General features: G+C 39.6%; 2 protein-coding genes across 3 annotated transcripts in view; one reads left to right on the top strand and one right to left on the bottom strand.

The window, feature by feature from the left end:
* The window catches only part of LOC140268337 (E3 ubiquitin/ISG15 ligase TRIM25-like), a 142,925-nt gene that overhangs the window by 110,120 nt on the left and 9,675 nt on the right, over window positions 1–23,130 (top strand). The gene's annotated exons all lie outside the window — the stretch shown is intronic.
* On the bottom strand, window positions 794–21,953 carry fyco1b (FYVE and coiled-coil domain autophagy adaptor 1b). Of its 2 annotated transcripts, none has more exons than XM_072363252.1 (18): window positions 21,881–21,953; window positions 21,062–21,154; window positions 20,724–20,830; window positions 19,566–19,691; window positions 17,742–17,848; window positions 16,199–16,342; window positions 14,333–14,429; window positions 11,785–14,214; window positions 9,793–9,885; window positions 9,159–9,277; window positions 8,826–8,993; window positions 8,473–8,613; window positions 6,713–6,921; window positions 6,461–6,602; window positions 5,167–5,265; window positions 3,844–4,054; window positions 3,007–3,116; window positions 794–2,895 (listed from the first exon to the last, which is right to left on the bottom strand). In XM_072363252.1, the coding sequence occupies exons 2-18, from the start codon at window positions 21,120–21,122 to the stop codon at window positions 2,820–2,822; spliced, it is 4,440 nt and encodes a 1,479-aa protein (XP_072219353.1). In that variant the 5' UTR covers window positions 21,123–21,154; window positions 21,881–21,953; the 3' UTR covers window positions 794–2,819. The 2 variants fall into 2 exon arrangements, with proteins under 2 accessions (XP_072219353.1, XP_072219354.1); XM_072363253.1 differs by having other exon boundaries at window positions 11,785–14,211.

Below are 23,130 nucleotides of genomic sequence, written 5' to 3'. Positions count from 1 at the left end.
CTAATTTTGATGGTGTGGGAAGGCAGTCCTAAAACCTGTTTTATATGAGTCAAAGGACAGGCCCTGGTCAAAAATAACTCCAAGGTTCTGTAGTACAAGAAGCCAAGGAAATGCCATCTTGAGTAAGTATATTGTTAAACAGTTTTTTTCCTGAACTGCTCAGGTCCAAAGACAGCAACTTCAGTTTTGTCTGAATTTAGAAGCAGAAAGTTCTCAGTCATCCAGCTCTTCATGTCATCAAGACAATGCCTGGAGTCGAATAAACTGATTTGTTTCATCTGCCTTCATATAAAGGTAAAAATGTTATGAAAATATCATCAGCATAGGAATGTTGTCTAATAAGATTACCAGACAGAACGTATAAAGTGAAAAGAATCGATCTGAGCACAGACCCCTGTGGAACTCCATGACTTACTCTGGTGTGCGAGGAAGTTTCTTTGTTTACATAGAAAACTATATAGAACATATTTATCTATCAGATAAATATAACTTTCTGTGTAAATGATTACAAAGTTGAGCTGCAACAATTTTTTCAAGAACTTGAGACATACATGAGAAAATTGGATTTTAGTCGATAATTAGCTAACATCCCTGGATCAAGTGTTTTTTTTTTAATGTAAAGATTTAATTACATAAACCTTAAAAGTCTGTGGTACATAGCCTGTCAATAAGGATTGACTGATCAAATCCGATAAAGCTACTTATTAGGTAAGCTGTGCTGCTATTGTGAAAAGATGCAGGAATAAGAATCCCAAACTGTATATTTCAGATTCACGAAGCTGACAAAAACACATTGGTCACACAATACTTGTTTATTAAATAACGGTCTTGAATCCTTTCTGTAATAAATATTTAGTGTGTAAATGATACTTTCATAAAAACATTTTGAACAGTCATTCACAAGTAAAATCAGAGAGTTCAAGCTTGCCCCTGGCAAATCCAGCAGTACATATCTATAATCACACACTCACAACATATGAAGGAAAAGAAAAACCATTCATCAACTGGCACAAAGGCTCATGGGAAAAAGACCAACAAAAATCCCTTTCAAAAGTGCATTTTACAGTCATTTTGCAGTGTCTTTAAATATAAATCCCATTGAACAATAGTAAAATAGACAAATATACCAGGATATTTGGCAATACATAACTTATCTTATTCAGATATGCATAAAACATGTAATTAGCTTTTTTTTTTTTTCAAATGTTCCTCCTCTTGTCAGTTTAAGTCATAATATAAAATGGGTTTAAAATTAGAGGAGATATGTAAAAACTGGGTAACAGCAGTAATTCAGTTTTTTTTCAAGTCAGTATCACAACTAATTTTAACATTCACCACTTTAATATTGGGGTTACATTGGAAAACTTCAAGTATAAAAAATGATTTATGTTTTGAACCTGTATTATTTGAAAGGATGAGATTTTCTCATTTTCCATTTGACACTGCAGGTTTTACATTTCAGGCGACACGGTCACACCTCAGGGCTGCAATGATTAATCACAGAGCAACAGCATGAAAAAACAACCTTGTGTTTCTCTTAAGATTATTCTATCAGTGCAAACATACGTATTTATAGTTGTTTCTTTTTCCAAAGCAAACACTATTTCTCTACCAGCTGCAAGCATCTATTGATATCGTAATATCTTCCCTGCCTTTATAGCTAAACTATCAGGAGGGAAATTCAAGTTAAGTTCCAAGAAATAGCAAATATGTAAAGCACTGAAACTTGAATTTTGATATTTGCTTTTTTATATGCACTTTCCTAGCTTCTGCATTCATTGAAACAAGCTAGCCAGATTCTACTCTATCCTCAAACGTAACCGTAAGAGAGTACATTGAATTAAATCCTGAAACCAAATGTTCTGACTTTCCATTTAACGTTCATCAAAACCGCAATGCGGCAAACCCACCTCTTCTCATTTCTGATAGCTGAAAGGCAACAATTACTAAGATAAGTGAGATGAACAGCAACTTTAGCAGATTAGAGGTGTTGGACATCAACAAACAGCCACAGCACAACTCAAATGCCCATATTAACACACATTTAAAATTTTTTTTTTTTCCTTTTTTTTAAATGGTGGATTTAAGCAAAAAACTAAAAATAGATTTAGTTAAATTCTTCTATTAGTCCAGATCAAGCAACACACTTTACTTTTCAGTTTTCAGAAATCCTGTGGTTGAGATTTAATCCCAGGTCACAAACTTTAAGTTTCATGTCGCCTTAACCTCCAGTGACTCCCTGATTGTGTGTTTGTCATATTCACAATACTTTTTGTTGGATATTCATATCATTACAAAAAAAAAACAACAACAAAAAAAGCATGATCAACTAATTACAAAGTTTAGTTTGTCCTTAAATCTATTAACAGCTTCCCTATCAACTGTCTTAAATCATAAAAAATCACCATTATTACAACATAAAAGCCACATCAAACATCTTTCACTGTGCAGAGAGCACAGCTTTCCATTTTAACAACCGTATAGTATGACATGAGTCAGGTAACAAACGGCAAACCCTCCGGATGAATGCAAAAATACAGATTTACTTCTGGAAAGTTGCCTCCAGAAGCCAAATCTGCGTGCCAACATTTAACAGAGTAACATTATTTACTTTTGTTGTTTTCAATCTTTGTTCTGCTTTGATCAGAATTCGTCCAACGTTTAACACCTCATGAGCGAAGCTGGGGGAGACATTTTTAAAATGCCACAACCTTTCACTGAGACTGCTGTGCAGAACCATCACACCTTTTTGCCTCAAAATGATGCACTTAAACGTAAACATTTTGACACAGAAGTCGGCGTTCCACCTTGTGCCACGTTCAGAGAAGGTCAGTTCCATCGTAGACCACAGGCTTGTCTAGACTCAGATGATACAGCACTTTCTTTGAAATGAACCTAATTAACAGGACAGACAGAGAATTCTTTATGTTTCTGGTCAAAGCAAAGACAGCGGTTTGTGCTGAGGTGTGAGCAAGTGTTACTGAACAAAAGTACACAATGTCTGACCTGGAGAAAGAGTTGTCAAAGATGAGCGTGTATTCTCCAACATTTCTGACTTTCAGCTCCCCCTGAATCGTCTCCTTATGGGAGTTGCAGCGAGTCAGAGGGATCAAAACCTGCCAAAAGAAAAGGACAGATATATCCTGGTTAACATTTAGAGATAGATACATCAGAAAAAACTTCTAAAAGATCTTCACAAAAAAACGAAGAAAGGTTTAAAATCTGAATCATGTTCCAAATCCCAACAAATGTCAGTAAAACTACAAGGATGCAGGAATCATTTTGTTGCAGAGTTTGACCCTAATACGAAGCTCATGTATTCCTACATGCACACCTAATTACCTGAAGGTGTCAGAGGGAAATGAACCAAAAAAAACAAACAAACAGGCTACGGCGATGTGCTCGTAACTCTCACTGAATTGTTAAACACATTCGTTATTGAAGCTGTTTTGCTGACATTTTTCAATGTTTAAATCTACAATAGCTGACAATGTTAAAGAAACAGCTTCACATATCATTTCTGTTAGCAAACAGTTGCTCCAGTAGCCCTGAAGCAACACAATAATTAATTTAGAGTCATCTTTTTCCATCAGAGGGAAACACCTGGCTCTTGAGCAGCAAAATGCTACATATTATTAACCAGCTTACTGATCACAGTCTTTTCTCATAGCAGCACAGAGTGAACTGAAACTGTAAAGCTGTACATTGACAGCTAAACAATGAGCTGTAACTCATAAAAGTTGAAGAGGGCTGTGGACTAATTCTTGGAAGATGAATAATGCCTTTTACACTGTCATTTAATTTAGCTTAACTGCATCAGAATATGCAGGTGCTGGCTCTCACCTTGGCCTGCTCCAGCGGGGTCTCTGCACTCTCCCTGTAGACCACACTGAAGGCAATGCTCTTTGGTTCAGAGGTAAAGGTCCAAAAGACGGTGGGGCCAGGAGAGTTCATGGTGATGGGGATGATGCTGTAACAGCTGGACTTGATGAAAAGCTCTCGAGAGTCGTCCCCAAACCTTGAGATATCATCCACCGTGAAGTGGAGCGAGAGCCTGTGGCATAGGGAGAAAACTTTGTGTTTTTAGTCAAGTCAAGTCAAATTTATTTGTATAGCACATTTCATGTACAAAACAATTAAAAGTGCTTTACATAAAATAAAAGCATTGCAGCGGGGAGTGGGAGAAGCATTAAAAATACATAAAAGAACATAAAGAGAAACAAATAATTAAAATTATTAAAAACAAGCAACGGTCTAGATAAATTAAAAAATCCCGGTTTTAAATTCATTTAAACCGACAAAAGTAAAAATCCCAAACTATTCAGTATACACGTAAGACTAAGAGAAACATCAAAATGGAAGTGATCATTTATTTCTTTAAAAGTAGATTTAAAAAATTCTTAATGATGATGAATGACTAAATGTACAAAAGGTTAATGAACCAGATACTTCTCACAGAACGTCAGCAAACAATACAGTTGCTGCAGTACATAACTGTACATTTCTAACTGTATTGCTGTATCTTTGTATTGTTGTTAGTCTGATAAAAATAATGGTAACTGTATTTCATTTCCATCAGCATCCAAACTTGTGTAGCTACAGAGATGTGGACAACAGAGGTCTGAAAGCTCACATCTTTCCTGTTTCTCATTGAGATGTATTTAAAGCCACAAAAGGTCCAAGAAGGTCTTATGCTCTACAAACATGGGGCTCTAGACTACAACAGTATGACTACACTTTACAACCAATCTTATTTAAGGTGACTGGTCTCAAAGGTCGCAGCCCAAAAATATCCCCACCAGTCAGAAATGATAGTCTGGAATCCCGACATATATTTTAGTTTTAGTGAAAGGCTTTATCTTGTTGCTCAGCAACTCTTCGATGAGGCAAATGGCTTCAGACATGAGGCCTTTTTCATTTGAACTAAACAAACAAACCTTTCAACAGAAGTGAAACATGGGTTCTGCAGTATGCACCTTGGAACTTCTACAGAAGCAGTTCCTCTCACACACCCAGAAGTTTCATCATTCACTTCCCATTTCAGGATTATGCGCAAACATTTTACCCAAAAATCAGTGGAGAAACTTTCACTTCCAGACAACAGCCCAAACTTGCGGCTTTGCAAACGTAATTTTCAAGTGTATATTTCACACAAATGAAACTTACGTCTGTTCACCAGACTTCAGCAGGCAGATCTCTGCATCCTGTACTGCGGCACTGAGGTCATCAGCATCCTCTGATGCCATGTCTCTGGCACTGTTGTTTCTAAACAGAATGACAGATATTGTACATTTAAAGAAAATCCACCGTAAATCAGATTGTAAACAAATCATTTCATACATGATGAGTGCTAGAGATGTCGGGTCAGCTCTTAAAAACAGTGGGTTCCACAGTTTGACCTGACAACACAGCAAGAGGATATCATGTGGGTCAGGTCAAAAGTGACACAACATGAAAACCTCAGTGTCCGGATGAGCAACAAACCACGCTCTGGAAGAAGACAGACGACTGTTACTCTGTATTTGGTGTTGAAAACTCCCTCCTGTCACAATCCCCTAATCAGACAAGCGCAGACTCATCTGATAATAGCAAAAAAAAATGCAAAAATTTGCAAATGTTGCAATCACCAGTACAGCAGAACAGATGTGCATTTTCTTTCACTGAATGTCGATTGCATGCATCCAAACAGCGAGGTTTCCACCAGATTAGACAAAGCAGAGTTAAACCACCGTCACGGTAAAAGAGACGGGTGGAAAAATGTGTTGTTGTAGAGAAGAAAAAGGACCACAGAGACTGACAGCCTCATGTATATTTCTAGCATTTTAGTAGAAAATACACCCAGACCAAGCCACCTGGATCAAAAACATGGCCACAGAGTTATAGATCTTTTCTTTAACATGGGCTGAACGTTTAAGTGAAGCAGGTGGTCACCACTATACAGCAATTCAGGTCATGTAGGCTAATCTAAAATACTCCTGCCAGTGTTGTATTGTAAGCAAATGAGAAAAACCTGCCTGAAAAAACTAGACCGCTAATGAAAAAAATGCAAAGTTGTGTCGATTTATTTGAATACACAAAAAGACAGAAAATACTAAGATTTTAAATCACAACAGTTTTTGCAGGACCATGTCTGGTCTTGATGCTTGATTAACACATATCTTTGTGTGTCAGGCAGTGTGGATGGGCTTTCATAAGAGTGTGGGTGGGTGCAGATATAAAAAAAAAGAAAAGCTGACTTAATATTGAACGTTGAAGCACAAGCACGCACATGTATCCGACCAATAAATCCGTGTCTGCAGGTGATTAATATAAAAGACTGTAACAGAATCCTTTTTATGTTGTAAAGGAAAGATGTCGCTCAAAAAAAAGCATCTATTCTGGTGGTTGGTATAAATCTGCCACGTTGTGGTTTATAATTCCTGTCCTTGTCGTCATCTGTGACTGGAAGGGAGATACTCACGGCTGTGCTGCCCCCTGCTGTCCGTGTCCAGAAGAGCAGGCAGTGGCAAAGGAGAGGGAGTCACTGTCACATACCCCGCTCACTTCCTCCTCTGTGATGATATCAAAAACACCATCGTCCAGCTTTTCACCTTCCTCTCCTCCTGAAAAACAACAGCCATGCTCGACTGTCAGTCTTGAGCCCATGTGTAAACACCGTTTGTCGCTTTACAGTGTGTGTGTGTGTGTGTGAGAATGTGAGAACCCATGTCACCTGCAACACCGGCCGCAGCTCGGCCGGCCAGCAGCAAGCGGCTGAATGGTGTCACCGGGGTGCTGTGAGTCACTTCCTCCTGTGGGTGGCGCTCAGTTACTGCACTGTGCTGGTTGTAACAGTCCCCACAGCAGCGTTCTCTGTTGCCGCCCTGCAGGGTGCTCACTGTGTTACTGCAGCAGTAGTAACAGAAGGGACGCCCACAGAGTCTGGATAAAGACATCATTTGATGGAGATAAAGTGTCAGGAGAAATATTTTCTTGGTTCGAACCGAGTGTGGAAATAGTGCATGTTTATGTACGACCGCCACAAAATAAATGATGATGATGGTGATTATGATAATGACATTTTGAATTTAGCTCCCACCTGGGACCTGAAAACATGATCATGCTCTCTGGCTCAGGGTTTTTTTTTCCCCTCACCCTTGATTGTTTGGATGATGTTCAAATAAAAATAAAGACATTTTGAGCCAACGTTAGATCAGGGCATGTCAAAAGAACTTTTTCTGTGCAAAGAACAGACTTTCAGGACACTGATTTGATTGCACAAAAGTCCCATTAAATCTTAGAGTGACACATGACTGAAATATTTGACATTATTAAACAATATTCTAAAATAACTCATTAAAAATGACCAGACTGTTAGGATATGAGCAGAGAGCTGCCTTGCCTGAAATGATTGTTTTGACGACATCTTTAGATCACAGGTGAAAATCACAGGTGAAGGCCTGAAAATGTCTGCTACTGAGCGCAGACTTTAGCATCTGCGTAGATAAGAGTTTAACAAAATCAAATTTACAAGGCCAAACTAGCTAAATATATTTACCTGTTATCGCAGGAGAACTAGCCTTGTTATCTCCTGATAAGATAAGGTAATGGACCCGTTATCAATATAAAACAAGCTTGGCTAGCTCTAGATGATGGAATAATTAACTTGTGATGTTGAGGCATAATATTTTTTTTTTAAAATGATCTTGGCTTTAGTATGAAAGGATGAAATAAAGCAGGTCGAGGGTGAGAGGATCCTGATGAAAAAACTGTCATTACACCAAAAAATACTTTTAATGAAATAAGTTTCATACAAATTTTCTTAAAACGGTGCACTCAGTTCTTGATACTTTTCACTCTTATCTAGAAATACAATTAAATGATGCGTTGAGTTGGAACAGACGATGCTGCTTTCCAAATAAAAATCCTCACACTATAACATTTAACGAGACCGTCGTCACGTTTAATATCAAAACCAAGCGTCAGAACGTTTCAAGTGCAGATACTTTATGAACTGAGCAAAGGTCAAAACATTTCGCCTTTGCTTTTTGTTTTGAGTGATTACGGAAATCCTACAGCAGCACCGGAACAGCGGAAGAGGATCCATCAGAAGTACCAAAGAGGATATTTGACTTTACAAATAAGTTACTTTTCAGAAGTCTTATTGAGAAGTGAAAGGCAGAAGTAAAATGTCAGTGGATTTCAGAGTCAGATGCGCTTTCATGTTCGTCTGTCTGTTCCTCAACACACTGTGGTCAGAGCAGCAGCAGTCATGCATTCATTTGCTTTTAACGCGAGTTAAGCTTGATGCAGGACAAAGTGTTTCATTGTGTAAACCGATGCTGTGAGAGCAGGATTTTAGAAAAATGGAGTTTAGCAACCAAAAAATGAATTAAATCTCGCTTGTTGTTTACACGTAGTAGTAGTAAAGGAAGCTGTAGTGGTTGAATGAGTGATGTGTACTTTTGTTGATCATACAAAGGACCAGCTGACCTGCAGTTGTATTTGCGGAGCCACCAGCTGAACTGAGTATGACAGCCCAGACAGTAGTTCACGTCCCTCTCCGTCTCCTCATCACGTAGCTTTTGCTCAAACTCCAGAGCATCAGACTTCTGCCAAAGTGCATCTTTTTCCCTGCAGAAAGCACAAAAAGCATTTGGATAGCTCTCAAATCCATACCTCAGTGGACACAATCAACGAGGAACTTTAGAGTGTAGCGACAACATGTGGACATTCTGATCCACTAAAAGAAAAACAAGAAATCATGCAAGTCAAACAACAAATCGTCACAAATGACACTGAACAGATATGGGAAAACCTGTGGAGATTGAAAGGATGTTTTTTACCTGATGAGCTCGACAAGTCTCTCCTCCAAATTGATTTTGGTACGGTAAAGATCATCGAGCTCAGCAGCTGTCCTAAGGTCAAAGCTCTGTTTGTCCTGTGTGACCCTCCGAAGATTTTCAGCCATCTCCTGACAGGCCCGCTCTGCTGCTGCGAGACTGTCCTCAGACCTGCAAGCATTAACATGCTCTGTACAAGCTCACATTTTCAAAAAACAAGGCCACAGTGCCAAAATTCATACGTAGAGCCAAATTAAAACTACACAAGATGAAACATGTTTCTTTGCAGAGCTTTAATTTGTTCCAGAAAGTGTGATCATGAATACTGTATCTCACCTTGATAAATTCTGTTTCAGATGGATTATCTCATCTTCTTTCTGCAGGATGAGATTTGCCGACTCGGCCATCTGGATATTTTTCTCCTCAATCTGTTGGCAATATCTCTGATTCGTAGCCTGCGATCAGCACAGCAAAGCAAGACATAATTTGTAGTTCTTTCTGAGTTACGCTTGTGACCATGACATTATGATTTCTCCTTGTAGCAATTCAGCACGAAGCAATAGGAATGTGGGTTTTCATTTATCGTTCTCAGATGTGAAACTGGAATAGGGCCAAACATACTCTGCACGTTGTCTGAGAAGTGGTCAGAGGTGAAACGATTACAAAGAAATCTAATTTTCTTGTCCAAAAAAAACACTTCCAAAGTACCATCATACAAAACAACAAAGTGTATCATAAGGCAGACATTTGAAACTGGTGATTTGGACTCTACAAAACAATAATGTCTTGTTTTCACTTGTTGGGTTTAAGCAGGGGATCATTCTTTTCCAGGTAGAAAAGCCAAAAAGCCCAAGTTCAGCCTCAGAAGAGAGCAGCCGACTTCAGAATCTTATCAATAGCAGTCAGTAAAGACGTATTTAGACAGAACATACATGTAGTAATTCTTTTCAAATTCAGGTTATCCACTCACCTCGAGCTGCTGGAGTTTGCTCTCAAGGTCGACTACTTTCTCCTGCTCCATCGTCAGCTGCGTCTTCACTTCATGGAACTCCTGGTTAACATTCTGGATAAGAATATGAATCATAAATTCATCACACTGATGACTCATATGATCAAAATACAGACCTTAAAAATCTATGTAGAGAATAGGATGTAAAACAACCTAAAAATATAGTTCCTGTCACACAATTACGTATTTGGATTATCTTTAGCATTCATCAGTGTATGCATTCCCCATTTCATCGTTTTTGATAAGCTTATGAACTATCACAACACTGATTTGCATTCATTTTTCACCAAGATCTTGCACTGATGATTGCAGGTTGGACCTGCATTATGTATTCTCCAGAGAATTCCAAATATTCTCAATGTGGTGACGTTTAGGACTGTGATGGAGCAATTTCTGTGCGAAAATGATGTCATGCTGCCTGAGCCACTCTTTGACACTTTGAGCCTGATGAATCCTGGCATCGTCATACTGGAATAAGTCCGTGCCCTCGGGGAGAGATACAGACATAAAATCCTGGTGCACTCAGGCAGTGGGCTAGCCTGATTTTTTGGGGGTATTTTTTGGGGGGTATTGGCTGAACTTGGACCTGACTTTTTTTGAGCCAGGCAGTATATGTTTAAGTTTACTGAGGTAGCTCGGAAGAACCAGGTGCCCATACTACAAAGACACATCGACATTATCAGGGCTATCTTTCAGCGACAGTTGACTTCACACTAAGTGTACCTTGACGCTAGTTATACACTCACTGAGTCAACCCGGGTTTTCAGACTCTGGATATGTATACAATGATGTAAAATATGGGCAGCAGAGTAATCGGGTGACTGTTTACAAGTACATTTCTTAGAGCATGCAATAATACTTCACTACTGAAGAATTTAAACCCATGTAGTGTGCAAAATTCTTCCTCAATTCCTTATATTTTGCTTTCAAAGAACCAGACTTTCTTGCAATCTTTTAAAGTGTTCTTGGGCATCAGTTCTCCGGTCTTTCTGAAGGTCTTTCAAAGTTTTTAATATGAGAATGCCCACTTTTTCAGTTCTTTCAGTCCAGTCCACTTGTAAGTCACTTAGCACCGACGTATGAATCATTCAAGCATAAACAAACGCACCGAAATAAGAGGAAAAAGCAGTGTTGTGTCTACACATAGCAGCCAAATTAGCAAAGAACAAATTCTAAATGCTATTTGTAGATACTTTCTTACAAGCAGCCCGTCACAAATACACGTTTTTGTTCCCGTTTCTTTAGTAGTATCTATACAACATGCCAAACATAACATAGTTTGGCATTATATGTGCCAACATGCCAATTCCCAAAGAGCATTTGGGTGAAAAGTTGGCAAATCTCAGCATGAAGCGCAGCGTGCCCCTAAAAAAAAAGAAAGTCTAAAAGTCTAACTAAACTGAAAGCTGTCAACATCCGAAGAAGATCGTTGGAATGTCCTTCAAAAAGTCTGGAGAACTATTTCTAAAGACTATTCAAAGAAATTACAAGAATGTTTGTCTAAGCTGTGCTGAAGAATAAAAGTGGTGGCCATACCGGTCTCTATTAAGAAGCATTTCCCTTCACAGAGATATCGCTCATGAAGGTGTTAATGAGTGAAAGCTGAAGGGTTCAGATGGTAACTGTAAGAAAGATGCTAAAAGGAAGAGACAATCTCACTGCCCCCTTGCAGATGTCTTTTTATTTGATTTATTCATCTTTTAATTTTTCAAAGAGAAAATCTGAACCACCCCCATGACAGAGGAAGCATAAAGTGGTTGAATGTAAAAAACAGTCATAAGAAAGCGCATTGACCCTGTTTGCTGACCTTTGCTTCTTGTGTGTTTTTGGTGCAGACGTTTCCATTTTTGCTTGACTTAAAAGGGAACCATTTCAAATGTCTTTCCCCATCTGAGTATCATAGATTAAACCATACAAAGTATATCTAATACAGCTGAAGGACTCAAGTCTGACCTGGAGTTGGTTTCCTTGGCTCGTGGCGTGGCTGCTGAGCTGGAACCGTAGAGCCTGAATCTCCCCCTGGCTCGTCTGCTGCACAGTCTCAGCTTCGTGTTGGACAATGCTCAGCTCTGCCTGCAGTTTCTGCTTGGAAGCCATCAGATCCTCATCATTATGGACCTGACAGCGGAGCTCCTTGTTCTCCTGACGTAGCTGCTCTATGCAGGTGTTCAGCCTCTCTGCCTCCTGAGCCGCCTCCTCCTCCAGCTCCTGCAGTCTTGTTGAGAGCGCCTCCCAGCGCAGACGAGCCTCCTCGTTCTCAGCAGTCAGCATGCACACATGCACGCCGAGTTCTGCTGTCTCTGTGTTGGCTCTGTGAAGGGCCTCTCGCGACTCACTGTTCTCCAGGCGCATGGCTTCATAACGCAGCTTCAGCTTATCCAGCTCCTCTCTGGTGGTTGTCACCTCCGCAGCCAGACTCACCCGAGCCAGCGCCTCGCCATCACGCTCGCGGATAAGAGCCTCTTCACGCTCTCGAGATCTAAGAATCTCCTCCACGTGCCGGCGGTTTAGCTCCTCTACCTGTATCTTCAGCTGATCTGCTAAAACACGGAGGTCCTCTCTGGAGGCATCCGTCACCTCCTGGAGGGCCTGAATTTTCACTCTCTCCTCGTTCCCTGTCAAGAGCTCAGCCCTGAGCTCCACCACCTCCTCCCGGAGCCTGGTTACCTCCCTTAGGTTGAGTTCCAACTGAGCTTCAGCTATAACCAGCCTGATTGGGGTCTCTTTGGTCTCCAGTGAGGAGGTCTGATGTTCATCATGAAGCTTTTGCATTTTTTCGTTGCTCTCTGCAGCTCCTTTTTCATCATGCAGCTCCCCGGTCCTGCTTTCCAGCTCGTCTGCTCGTGCCCGCAGGAGCTCACATTTCACAGTCTGGTCTCTCAACTTAGCTCCAGTTTCCTGGAGTTTGTCAAGTAGCTCTGCTTGAGCCCTTTGCGACACTGTGAGGTTCTTCTCCAGCTTTTCAGCTTTGGAAGTGAGTGAGTCCATTTCCTGTTGAGCTGTGGCTAACTGCTTCTTTAGTGAGGACTGAGCATCTAAAAGCTCCATATTCTCATGCTCTAGCCTCTTCATCTGAGCGTCTGATTCCTCCTTTTGGAGAAGCGCCCTTTGGAAACTTTCCTCAAGTTGAAGGTTTTCATCTAAAAGCTTCTTCTCTCTGTCTTCCACACTCATCTTCGCAGCTTCTAGTCTACCCTTTAGGTGCTTTCCAGAGGCCTTAAAAGCAGCCAGCTGGTCTAACAGGGTGTCCCTGCTCTCTGACAGCTCCGTAATGCTCGCCTCACTTTTCCTAAGCGTTTGGAGAAGCTTTGTGTTCATTTCCATGAGACTGCAACACTGGGTTTTGTAATCCTCAGTGTTTGCGGTTTCATCAGCGACTGTGATATCTTTATCATCAAGTCGACAGCACAGAGTTTCTCGCTCAACACTGAGCTCCTCAAAATGCTTCATTCTTTCAGAACTAGCAGCTTGCTCCTTCTCTCTATATTTAAGAGTTTGTTTTAAATCCAACATCTGGTCCTCAAATTCCTCACTCTGGCTACTTCTCATACCACATCTTTGTTCTACCTCCGCTCTCTCCGACTGTAGCCTTTTTCTCAGCTCCTCTGCTTGGCGTTCCCTGCACTCCAGAGAGGCTTGCAGATCCTGAAGCTGAGCTCTCAGGTTCCCGGTCTCCTTCTCTTTTAAAGTCAGTGCCCCTTGAATTCGACTGACCACACTTTGGAGCTCCTCCAACCGCGCAAGTGCCTCCAACCGTTCCTCGTGGGCTCCGGCCTTAAACTCAGCTAGCTTCTCCTCACTGTTCCTCAACTCCTCTTCCCTGAGCTTTAATTCCTGTGACAGGCGCTCAGAGTGTCTGGCCCTGTCCTCGGCCTCTCTCTTTGCCTCCAATTTCTCCTCTTCAGCAGTCTTAAGTTTTTCCAGGAGTTCCTGGATTTTCCAGGCTGAGTCACAGTAGCTTGGTGCCTGTTGTCCCTTTTCTTTAAGAGCCTCATCTAACTTAGAGAGAAGCTCCATGTTTTTGCCCTCAGCAGCAGTGGGTCTCTCCTGTAAATCAGTGACAGCTGATTCCCGGCAGCTTTGAAAGTGATTTACTCTGCCCTCATTACCAGTTTCTTGGCCACTTTGGTCTGCTGCAGATGCTGAATTGTCAGCCTTCTGAGCTGATAACTGACGTTGAAGGTCTTTAACGACACCTTTTAGCTCAGCAGCTTCTTTGCCCAACTCCTGAACCTGTACCAAAAGCTCCTGCTGTCTGAGCTCGGATTGGTCAAGCTCGATGCGGAGGTTCTCTGCAACACTGCAAGAAGGTTCTCCCAGTTCTCCCAGTTCGCCAAGCAGACTGTGACTCAAATCTGGGACTGGGAGAAACTCCTGTGCCTGCTGTGCATGAAGAGAAAAAAAAAAGAACAGGGCTCTGGTCAAATGCTGTAAAGATTCATCATCGTCAACAAGGTTTTCTTGGCAGGCTATTAAAGTATGGTTAATGACATTAATGTACCTGCGAGTGTGAATAGCTGCTAACCAGGCTGTTGATGCTGGAGCAACGACTTGGAGGCTTCCAAGAAAAAGCTGGTGAGCAAGTTCCTATTGTTCGCCTTTGACAAAAAGAGAAAAAAAATTTCAGGATCACATTTATAAAGATGAACAGAACTCAGAGATATACAGAAAACCTAAAAAAACCAAGAAAACCTTAAGTTAAAAGTGGATGTGTGGTAAATATTCTCTTATTTGTTAAAGTAAAACAGAAAAACGCTAAATTTAAAGGGCTTTACTTTAAGCTCTTTAGTTTTAAATGCGACTGTTGCTTTCTGGAGCAATTTCCCTCAGTAGAAAATAAAAATAAAAAGTTATTTAAAAAAAAAAACAGCAGCTTTGAGATGCAGCTGTACCATCAAATGCAATAAAGCCTATTTTTACGATTTCAGCAATGTTTCTGTTGAAAGTTAGCTTTGTTACATGCACAGCTGAGTCGAGCTACCGATACAGGTCGACTTGACATTTAACTAGACCACCGTCCTTGTCCCAGTTTTACAGGCACAGGTGCAGAGATGAGTTGTTGACTGAAGTATTTCTGCTGCTTTGGAGCACATGTGGAGTGCTTAGGCCCTTGTTATTCCAGTTTTGAAAGCCCGATTTCGGTGTGAAATCATATCAGTCAGACTAGTGTGTTTACAAGCAAAGTCCAGTTGTGGTCAAAATAATCCCTTTTTTCAAGTTTCATGTAAATGTGCTTAAAATGTGCTGTTTGATGAGTTCATTCTATTAGTTTTAGTAGTAAGGTGTTGCATTGTGCTTCATCATATCCAAAGATGCTCTAAATTGTCTGCTCCCTCATATACGTGAAAGGATGGAATAAAAAAAAACAGAAACAGCTCTAAATGTTATGCAGTCCATTTGTCAATGTAGTCTACCAGACTGCTCAGGTTCTTATGTGTTTCTCTTTTTCTGCCTTTAATATCCAATATATGCCAGCCCTTGAAAGTCACCACTGTAATGTGACACTAAGACTTATTCATTTTACCTGTCAGCGGTTCTAATGTTAGAGTCGATTGGTGAATTTCCTTCCATTAAAGTGCTGATAAGAAAAAAATAATATCTTAAGTAAACTCTGTCACACACTGACTGGCCTTTTTTCTCATCAGAATAAGCCTGTTCTTGGAAGCCACTCAAATGAGGAAATTACACAATTTCCATTTATACGACTTACTCACAATTGATGTGAAAAACAAAGTGAGTGTGTTCATGTTAATTTCATGAGAGTCCTAAATAAGGAGAAGCAGAACAAAATTTCAAGAAATTGCAAAAAGAGACAAAAAAAAGTAGAGGAGACTACCATCTGGTGTATTTCTATACAATAGTATGAAGAAGCAATGCTCATTTAGTGAACCGAATGATCTTTAGACATGAACATCACACTGATTATGCTTTTAAATAACTTTCTACTGTCTGTGAGTTGAGCAGAAACTGATGACGTGAGTGAAAGTTTTGACAAAGGCGTTAACATGGGGAACAACGACCTGTGCTCACACACTGTCTGTGTCAGCACCCACATGTTCTCACACGCACCAACCTTTGTGCACAGTCGAGCACAAAAAAAACTGGAACTGTGTTAGTTTACGTGTAAAATACCAAGTCATCTTCCTCATCATATTACATTAGCTGCAGATAAGTGATGTAAAATTTCTTATTGCTTAAGGGTCGGTTAGTTCAAGTTCATTTCGCAATCAGCTCTAAAAAAGCAAAACTTTTCATCAACAAAGGATCAACAATCGCATTTTCTGTTCATCATCAAAGGAGAGAAGCCAGTCACTTCTCTCCTTTGATGATAAACACAGATAAAGCTGACACAGATAAATGTAGGCACCTTGCAAATGTTGGCCAATCTGCATCAAGGTCATAACCTCTGGCAGCCACGTCAAATTGGATCTGGTTGAGCTCATAAAGATGGTTGATTATGTCGGAAGTGAGGTGACACTTGAGGAAAGGACTTCGGGCATAATACCAGTCACTGCATTGGCAGATCACAAAGAAAGAAAGAAAACACACATTTCTTATTATGTCACAAAACTGCAGTCACACTGTTGGAAAAGCGACATGTTTTAATCAAATAGAGTGCTAAAATTAAATAGACTAACCTGAACTGCATCTGAAATAATGGTGATGTAGGCAAACAAAGAAATAAGGTTCTGACACAGTAAAAGAAAAGAAAACCTACTGTGATGTGAACTTATTACCATACCAAACAGAACATCTAACACAGTACATTTCACAGTACACAGTACCCCGGCTTTCTCCCACCGTCCAAAAACATGCATGTCAGGTTAATTATCAGGCGATTCAAAATGAACCCAAGGAGTGAGTGTGAGCACGCATGGCTGTTTGTCTCTGTAGTCTCTTAACTTAATATTTTTTATCTATATCAACAATCTTTCATAGTCGGAATGGATTCACACTCCCACAAAAAACTGGCCGTAAAAGACCGTCCAGCTCTATTAAAAGTCAGACAAGGCAGTACTAGAATTGTACATTTGTTTTGATGCAAGGCTGGAAGTGAGAGCTGTCTCTAAGGCTCTATGGTTGGGTCAAGCAGTAGTTGTGTTTTCTGTAAAAAACAGAAATAAAACACAAATGAGGAAGGGAGAGTTACATCTGAGAATGAAAGCAAGTGTGCCACTTCAATGGAATGAATCACAACTTAAGGACAACAATTATGAGGACATACATGGATTAGTAAAAATATCCCTTGGCTTATTTCCTACTTTTTTATGTTACAATCTGTAATGTGAGGCAACATCCATCATTCTCTCAATTTTGACCAGTTTCCCAGTCCCATCCCCACATAATGATGCTGCCATCACCATGCTTCACTGTGGAGATGGTGTTCTTTGGGCGATGAGAGGTGTTGGGTCTGCACCAGACAAGTGTTTTCCTTGATGGCCAGAAATTTCTATTTTAGTCAAATCTGACCAAGAATCTTCTTTCATACATGTAATTAAGTTAAGCAATGGCTTTTCCCCCCAGTCACTTATCTGTAAAGTCCTAGTCCTAGTTCCTTTCATAACAGGTGTAGTACTTAGATTGAACAAAAGTGAATCTAACTAAACAAATTGTCTGACTTCTGAAGCTAATTGGTAGAACTGGATCTTATTTAGGGGCTTTTCGCAAAGGGGGCGAAAATATATCCATGCACCACTTTAGTTTTTTTACTTCTTTCAATAATAATAAAAAATAAATCAATTTCACTTCACCAATTTAGCCTTTTTTTTAAAAGTTTTACATAAAATCCCCTCAAAAAAATATTTAATTACCAGGTTGAGATCTAAAAGGAAAAAGGAAAAGCGTAAAGGGGCAGTAAATAATAATGCTTGCCACTGTAAATAAATGTTTGTGTGCATGTGTCCTCTGACCTTGTGACCTTCTGATTTATGAGACACTGCTGCACAGTGTCAGCAAGACGCTGGTGGACTAGAGAGTAGCGGATGAAGGCCCTTCCTTTCCCCAGTGAAGTCTTCAACTGAGGACACACAAAAACATACAATTCAGTGTGCGTTCACACACGTACAGTGAAATGACAGCAACTCTCTGCCGAGCTTCGTAGCATCTCTTCTAGTCACAGGAATGCATCAGTTGAGAGAATGCAGAGTTTTGTTGTCTTTCCTTTTCATGACAGAGTCCTAGATTTCATCTGGAGTTGTTGTTGTGACGAACCAAAACATTAAAACAAAAACTTAAAAAATAACTGATTTGATAAAAAATTACCACACAGTCAAAGCTGCAATCGGGGAATGTTTGGTTTGTTGTTCGAAAAAGTGACTTGATTAACTGAAACCAACTGATCACCTGTCAAATTAGTTCTTCAGCTTATGGAAGCTTAGATTTTCTCAACACACAGAAACTAAATGCACGATGTCTATGACTAATCCCAGACTGCCAAACACATTGGCAGATGGAGGGATTTAAGCAAGACAACAGAAAAACAGATCAGCCAGAGGGACACCAGCTGGAGTTGTGGGACTTGTTTAGGTATGTGACCAATGGGCAGGATACAAAAAGTTATATTTAAATAAAAAAATATCAAAATTCAGAATGTGCATATCTAGTAACCCTTTGATGCTAGAATATCTATAAACACATTTCCCATTAAAGAATAGAACAATGGCACGTCTCTACCGGTGAAACTATTATCTAACCATTTCTGATTATTGATTCAAGATTATGCCATTTTCAAGCTGAAAATGGAAAATATTTGCTGCATGCAGATGTAATGACATCGATGAACGTCTTGAATGGTTGGTGGGACAAAACAGAACATTTACAGGGGTAACTATTGCTTCTTAGAAACTACAACAGACATGTCACTTTACAATATTAGAAAATAATTGGTAAATAAATGGAAACGCCTTAGAATACACTTGCAATAAATAGGATTTATTCTGTCATTTTTAGCCCACTTAAAACAATTGTTGATTCTCAACAATCCTCAGAAACAAAAATAAAACTGATCTGAAAGACGCTGAGGAAAATTCACCACACTCCCAACCTGTGAAAACCATATTCCTATGAATAAATTCCCATCAGATGATAAGGCCGCTGTTAAAGAGAGCCGAGAGCGCTGAAAAGGTTAGCTGATGGACAGGTCTATCTCTGAAATGTGGAAACAAATGACAAAACAAGAAACCTAAAGATCTCTGCGATTAGCAGTTGTGGATACTTTCTTTCACTTGATAAATCGAGTAATTACTCAAGAGCTATTGCGTGCCGATACTAGCACAGAAGCAGCTCTTTCAGAAAGAAAATAACAACACTTGTGCATGTTCAAGACAACAGGGAAAAACACTAAAAACAACAATTCACAGTAATCTACGAATGTTTAAACCGACAAACAGATAAACTGTTAATAAAAAAACAACTGTTGCACTGAAGGTTAAATAAGAGGCAATTCAAACATAATACAAACTGGAACTACTTCAACAACAGCATGTAGCTCACCGCTGTGAATTCCCAGCACAGAAAGTGAGGAAGAAACAGTGCAGGCGGCACAGGTGTTAGACAGCAAGTGAATTAGCAGCGTCTTACTGCTCCTGACCAACCAGAGGATTAGTTACATGCTTCTACAGTCACTGTGTATTTGTGTGTGTACATGTGATGCATGCCATGGTGGGTTTTAGGCACCGAGGCCGACAGCGTTTGTGTGTGTGTGTGTGTGTGTGTGTGTTGGTCAGGAGGATTACCTCTGGGATGGACTTTACAAAACGGATGCCATCGTTAGCTCCCTTGATCTTAATCAGGCAGTCGCAGAAGTAATCCCAGTAGTCTTTTCTCTGGCCAAGAAAGGTTGTCTTCTCTTTCTGGTCGAACTGAGACACACAAATCATTTTATCTTAATGTCTGTGTGTTGTTCAGCACTTTTGTCTGAGGCAAAAAAATTGGGTCATAAAAATCCGTTCCTAAAATCTGTTTGTTTCGCTTTTCACTTCTACTCCAATACATCTCTCAAGGAAATATTGCACTTTTAACCGCACTACAGTCACCCGACAACTTTAAACAGTAGTCTCTTTCCAAGTGAAAATGCAGCTCAAATGATTAGTCAACAAATCTGTTAGTCACTTGAGAGAAAACTGTCTATTTTCATGAATATCTAGAGCACATGAAGCACACTTTTCAGCATTTTCAGAACCAGCCAAACAATAAACAATAATATTAATAATAATGAAAAATCAGGACATGTCATAATCGGAATGACAATTAGTTTCATTTAGGTACCAGAACTATTCAGGAGCTTCACATCAACCAACTTCTAAATAATGCACGAGTAACAATAAGCTTCTCTATTTATAACTTCTACTTGTAATACTTTAAGTGTATCGCCCAGATTATATTTTGGTACTTTTACTGAAACTAAACTTCATGCCATGATAGCTTCCCAACAGCCTTAAGCAAACTGTGTTTACACAGCAAACTGCTTTACTTAAATTTATTGCCCCCTGTGGAACACCACTGTCAAATCTAAATGGGCAGAAGCATGCTCTCTTACATAGGCTCACACATACAGTATGTTCTGTGTCAATCTGTCGTTATAGCAAAAACTAAGCTTAAGGGGGTACTTTTTAAGTGCAGTAGTGGAACTTCTACAAACGGAACCAGCCAAATGCAAATGAGATTCTGGCAAATTCTTGTCTTACATCACACTAAACTTATTTCTTATTTTTGCTTAATAAACAAATAAAGACAACAAAAATAACATGAGCACTTAAAAAAAAAAGTTGTTTTTTCCCCACGTTTTCACACATTCTTGATTTTCTATGAACCAAACTTTTAACAGAAAATAATAAACATAAAAAACCTATCACTGTGCATTAGAAATGACTCGCTTTAACAAGGTACCACACCTGCAGAAGGTATTCTAGCTTATAAAAGAACTTGTGTAAGCTGGGGCTGTCATCTGTTATGGGTTCACCACAGTCCTTGTGTTCTTTACTCAGTTCAACAACAGCATCTAGAGTAAAGAGCAAGAGTAGTATCACTTTGTATACACAAAAGGCAAAAGAGATTTAGATAGCAGCAACAGATCATAATTTTCAAATAAAAAACTGTATTATTTGTTGAGTAACAATGTTTCTGTTAAAGAACATATGAAGACCTTCTAGGTTAGCATTCTTAAAGCAATATAGTGTATGGTACAGATGTGGATTCTTGTTTTGCATTGCAATGTTGACAACTTAATTACCGTGCAGATCTCTGATTATCCTCTGCAACTGCTTATCTCCTACTGATGGGGAGGAGGCCATTGTGCAGACAGAGGTGATGTAGTCAGAAATCTCTTAAAGTAGGACAAACAGAAATAAACTAAGATTAAAACAGATCCAATACAAGTTAATTTGGAGTTAGTTTACATGCCTCATGCAAGTCTACGTGATTTAAAGTCTTCGGGATATCCCTAGACTGTAAAGAGCATACCCCAAATTACTAAATCTCAGCATGTGACTATAAGAACGTGTCAAAGCTGTTCACACTGCGGGGGTAAACATTAAAAATAGTACGGTCCAATTATTCCTTACAGCAAAAAAATAGGCAACGACTTACGATTAGGAGTTTTGCATTAAGCACATTTAGAGAGATCTTTAAATAGGAGACGCCCGAAGTATTCAACAAACCGATACATGGATTTGTGAAGATGACACACAAACGGGACAAAAGTTAGCAACATTTGGCTGCTGTTGGAGATGAAACAACATAACAACAGCACGTGACAGCGTATGGTCGTTTGTCGCGGCGGCGTCCTTTAGAAAGCACACTGACACATTTATATACAGTCCAAATCAGAAATACTGACTAGTGTCACTTCCAAACAGCTTTAAAATGTAACACAACGCCACATAAACATCGACTTGTCATGGCTGGCGAGCGCTACAGGACATGCACCTGCTCTCAGCTATTGATTTCCTGTTTATCATTTCAAGAAAAAATACGTAAAAATTACCATTGTCTCATTGTGTAGGAAGAGAAACCCGTAATTATAAAATATGTAACAACCTAAAATACGTACATGGTTTGTGAAATTGTCTGCAGTGTCCAGTTTCTGGGTGATACAACAGAAACTTGCTAGCATTAGAGGCGGGTTCTACGAATGATTGACAGAACTGTTGGCTAATTACAGATCAGCAGTCTATAAAACCAGGCCGCGTTTGGTTGAGAGGCTCATAATAAATAAACACTAGTGAGACACATGTCATAACCAGATAGTGGTAATGTGCAAACTCAGACTGATAAAGGAAAATAACTGATCAAAGATGCGTTTCATTTCAAACTTTAAACAGTACATTTTATAAATAAATTAATTAATGAATTTATTTATTCATTAATTATTACATGCAATGTTAAATCTTATGTAAGCTGTATTAACGAAAACTGAAACATATTACCCAAACAGCTTCAGCTGTAACAACCAAATTAAATAAATTAGATTATTCTTCTCGTAATATATTATGTATATATATATATATATATATATATATATATATAAATATATACGTACATACACACATATACCATCGCTTGAGTTACAGAGACGGTAAACACACACTGTCACATGCATACCTGAAACTTACCACTATGATTGAGTGTGGTATTAGAGTGGGGGTGGCAGGAGGGTGGGCTGAGGTTTGGTACTTCTCCTTTGCCGTAGATACTTAAGGTCAAATCCCAGTTCCCAAGGTTCCAATAACACATGTGTGAATGACCTGGTGAGTGAACCAGTACAACCTTTGTGCAGGTAAGATATGTTTCCTTTCCATATCTATGAAATATTTTCTAGGCTCTGGGTCTCTCCTTTTTGTCTTTTTGATGGTATCACTAAACAGATTTTGTCTTTTAACTGTTCACATTAAGGTTGTTCTAATTAGAAAATGCTAATTGAGAAAGATTTCTGTTGCCATGAAAATTGGTTTGGCATCTAGGCTCTGACCTCATCAGTTGTTGTGCAACCGTTTTCACAATTTCATCTTGGAAGGATGAGTGAAATATATATTTTTCCCAGAGCCTACAGGTAGATGCTAAGGTGGCGGAGGGGCTGAAGAGCAGGTAATGTGTGCTATAGAAGGGCAGCAGCAGCAGCATCAGTGGCAGTGGCAGCAAGCACAAGGCAAAGAGCTCGCTGCTTAAATAGGCCGCCCAAATTGCAGGAGTGGATTTTTGATTAGTGGCATGTAGAGTGTGAGACAAATCACATGTGAGGCAGCAGAGCAGCTTGAGCTGTCTGCCTGAACTAGCTCGCCCAGCATCACTCCATTTATGGTC

This window comes from Leuresthes tenuis, unplaced genomic scaffold, assembly GCF_036924035.1.
Source record: "Leuresthes tenuis unplaced genomic scaffold, fLeuTen1.0.hap1 SCAF_14, whole genome shotgun sequence".
Taxonomy (NCBI): Eukaryota; Metazoa; Chordata; class Actinopteri; order Atheriniformes; family Atherinopsidae; genus Leuresthes; species Leuresthes tenuis.
Note: the sequence above shows the minus strand (reverse complement) of the source record. Positions and strands in the feature narration are given on the sequence as shown.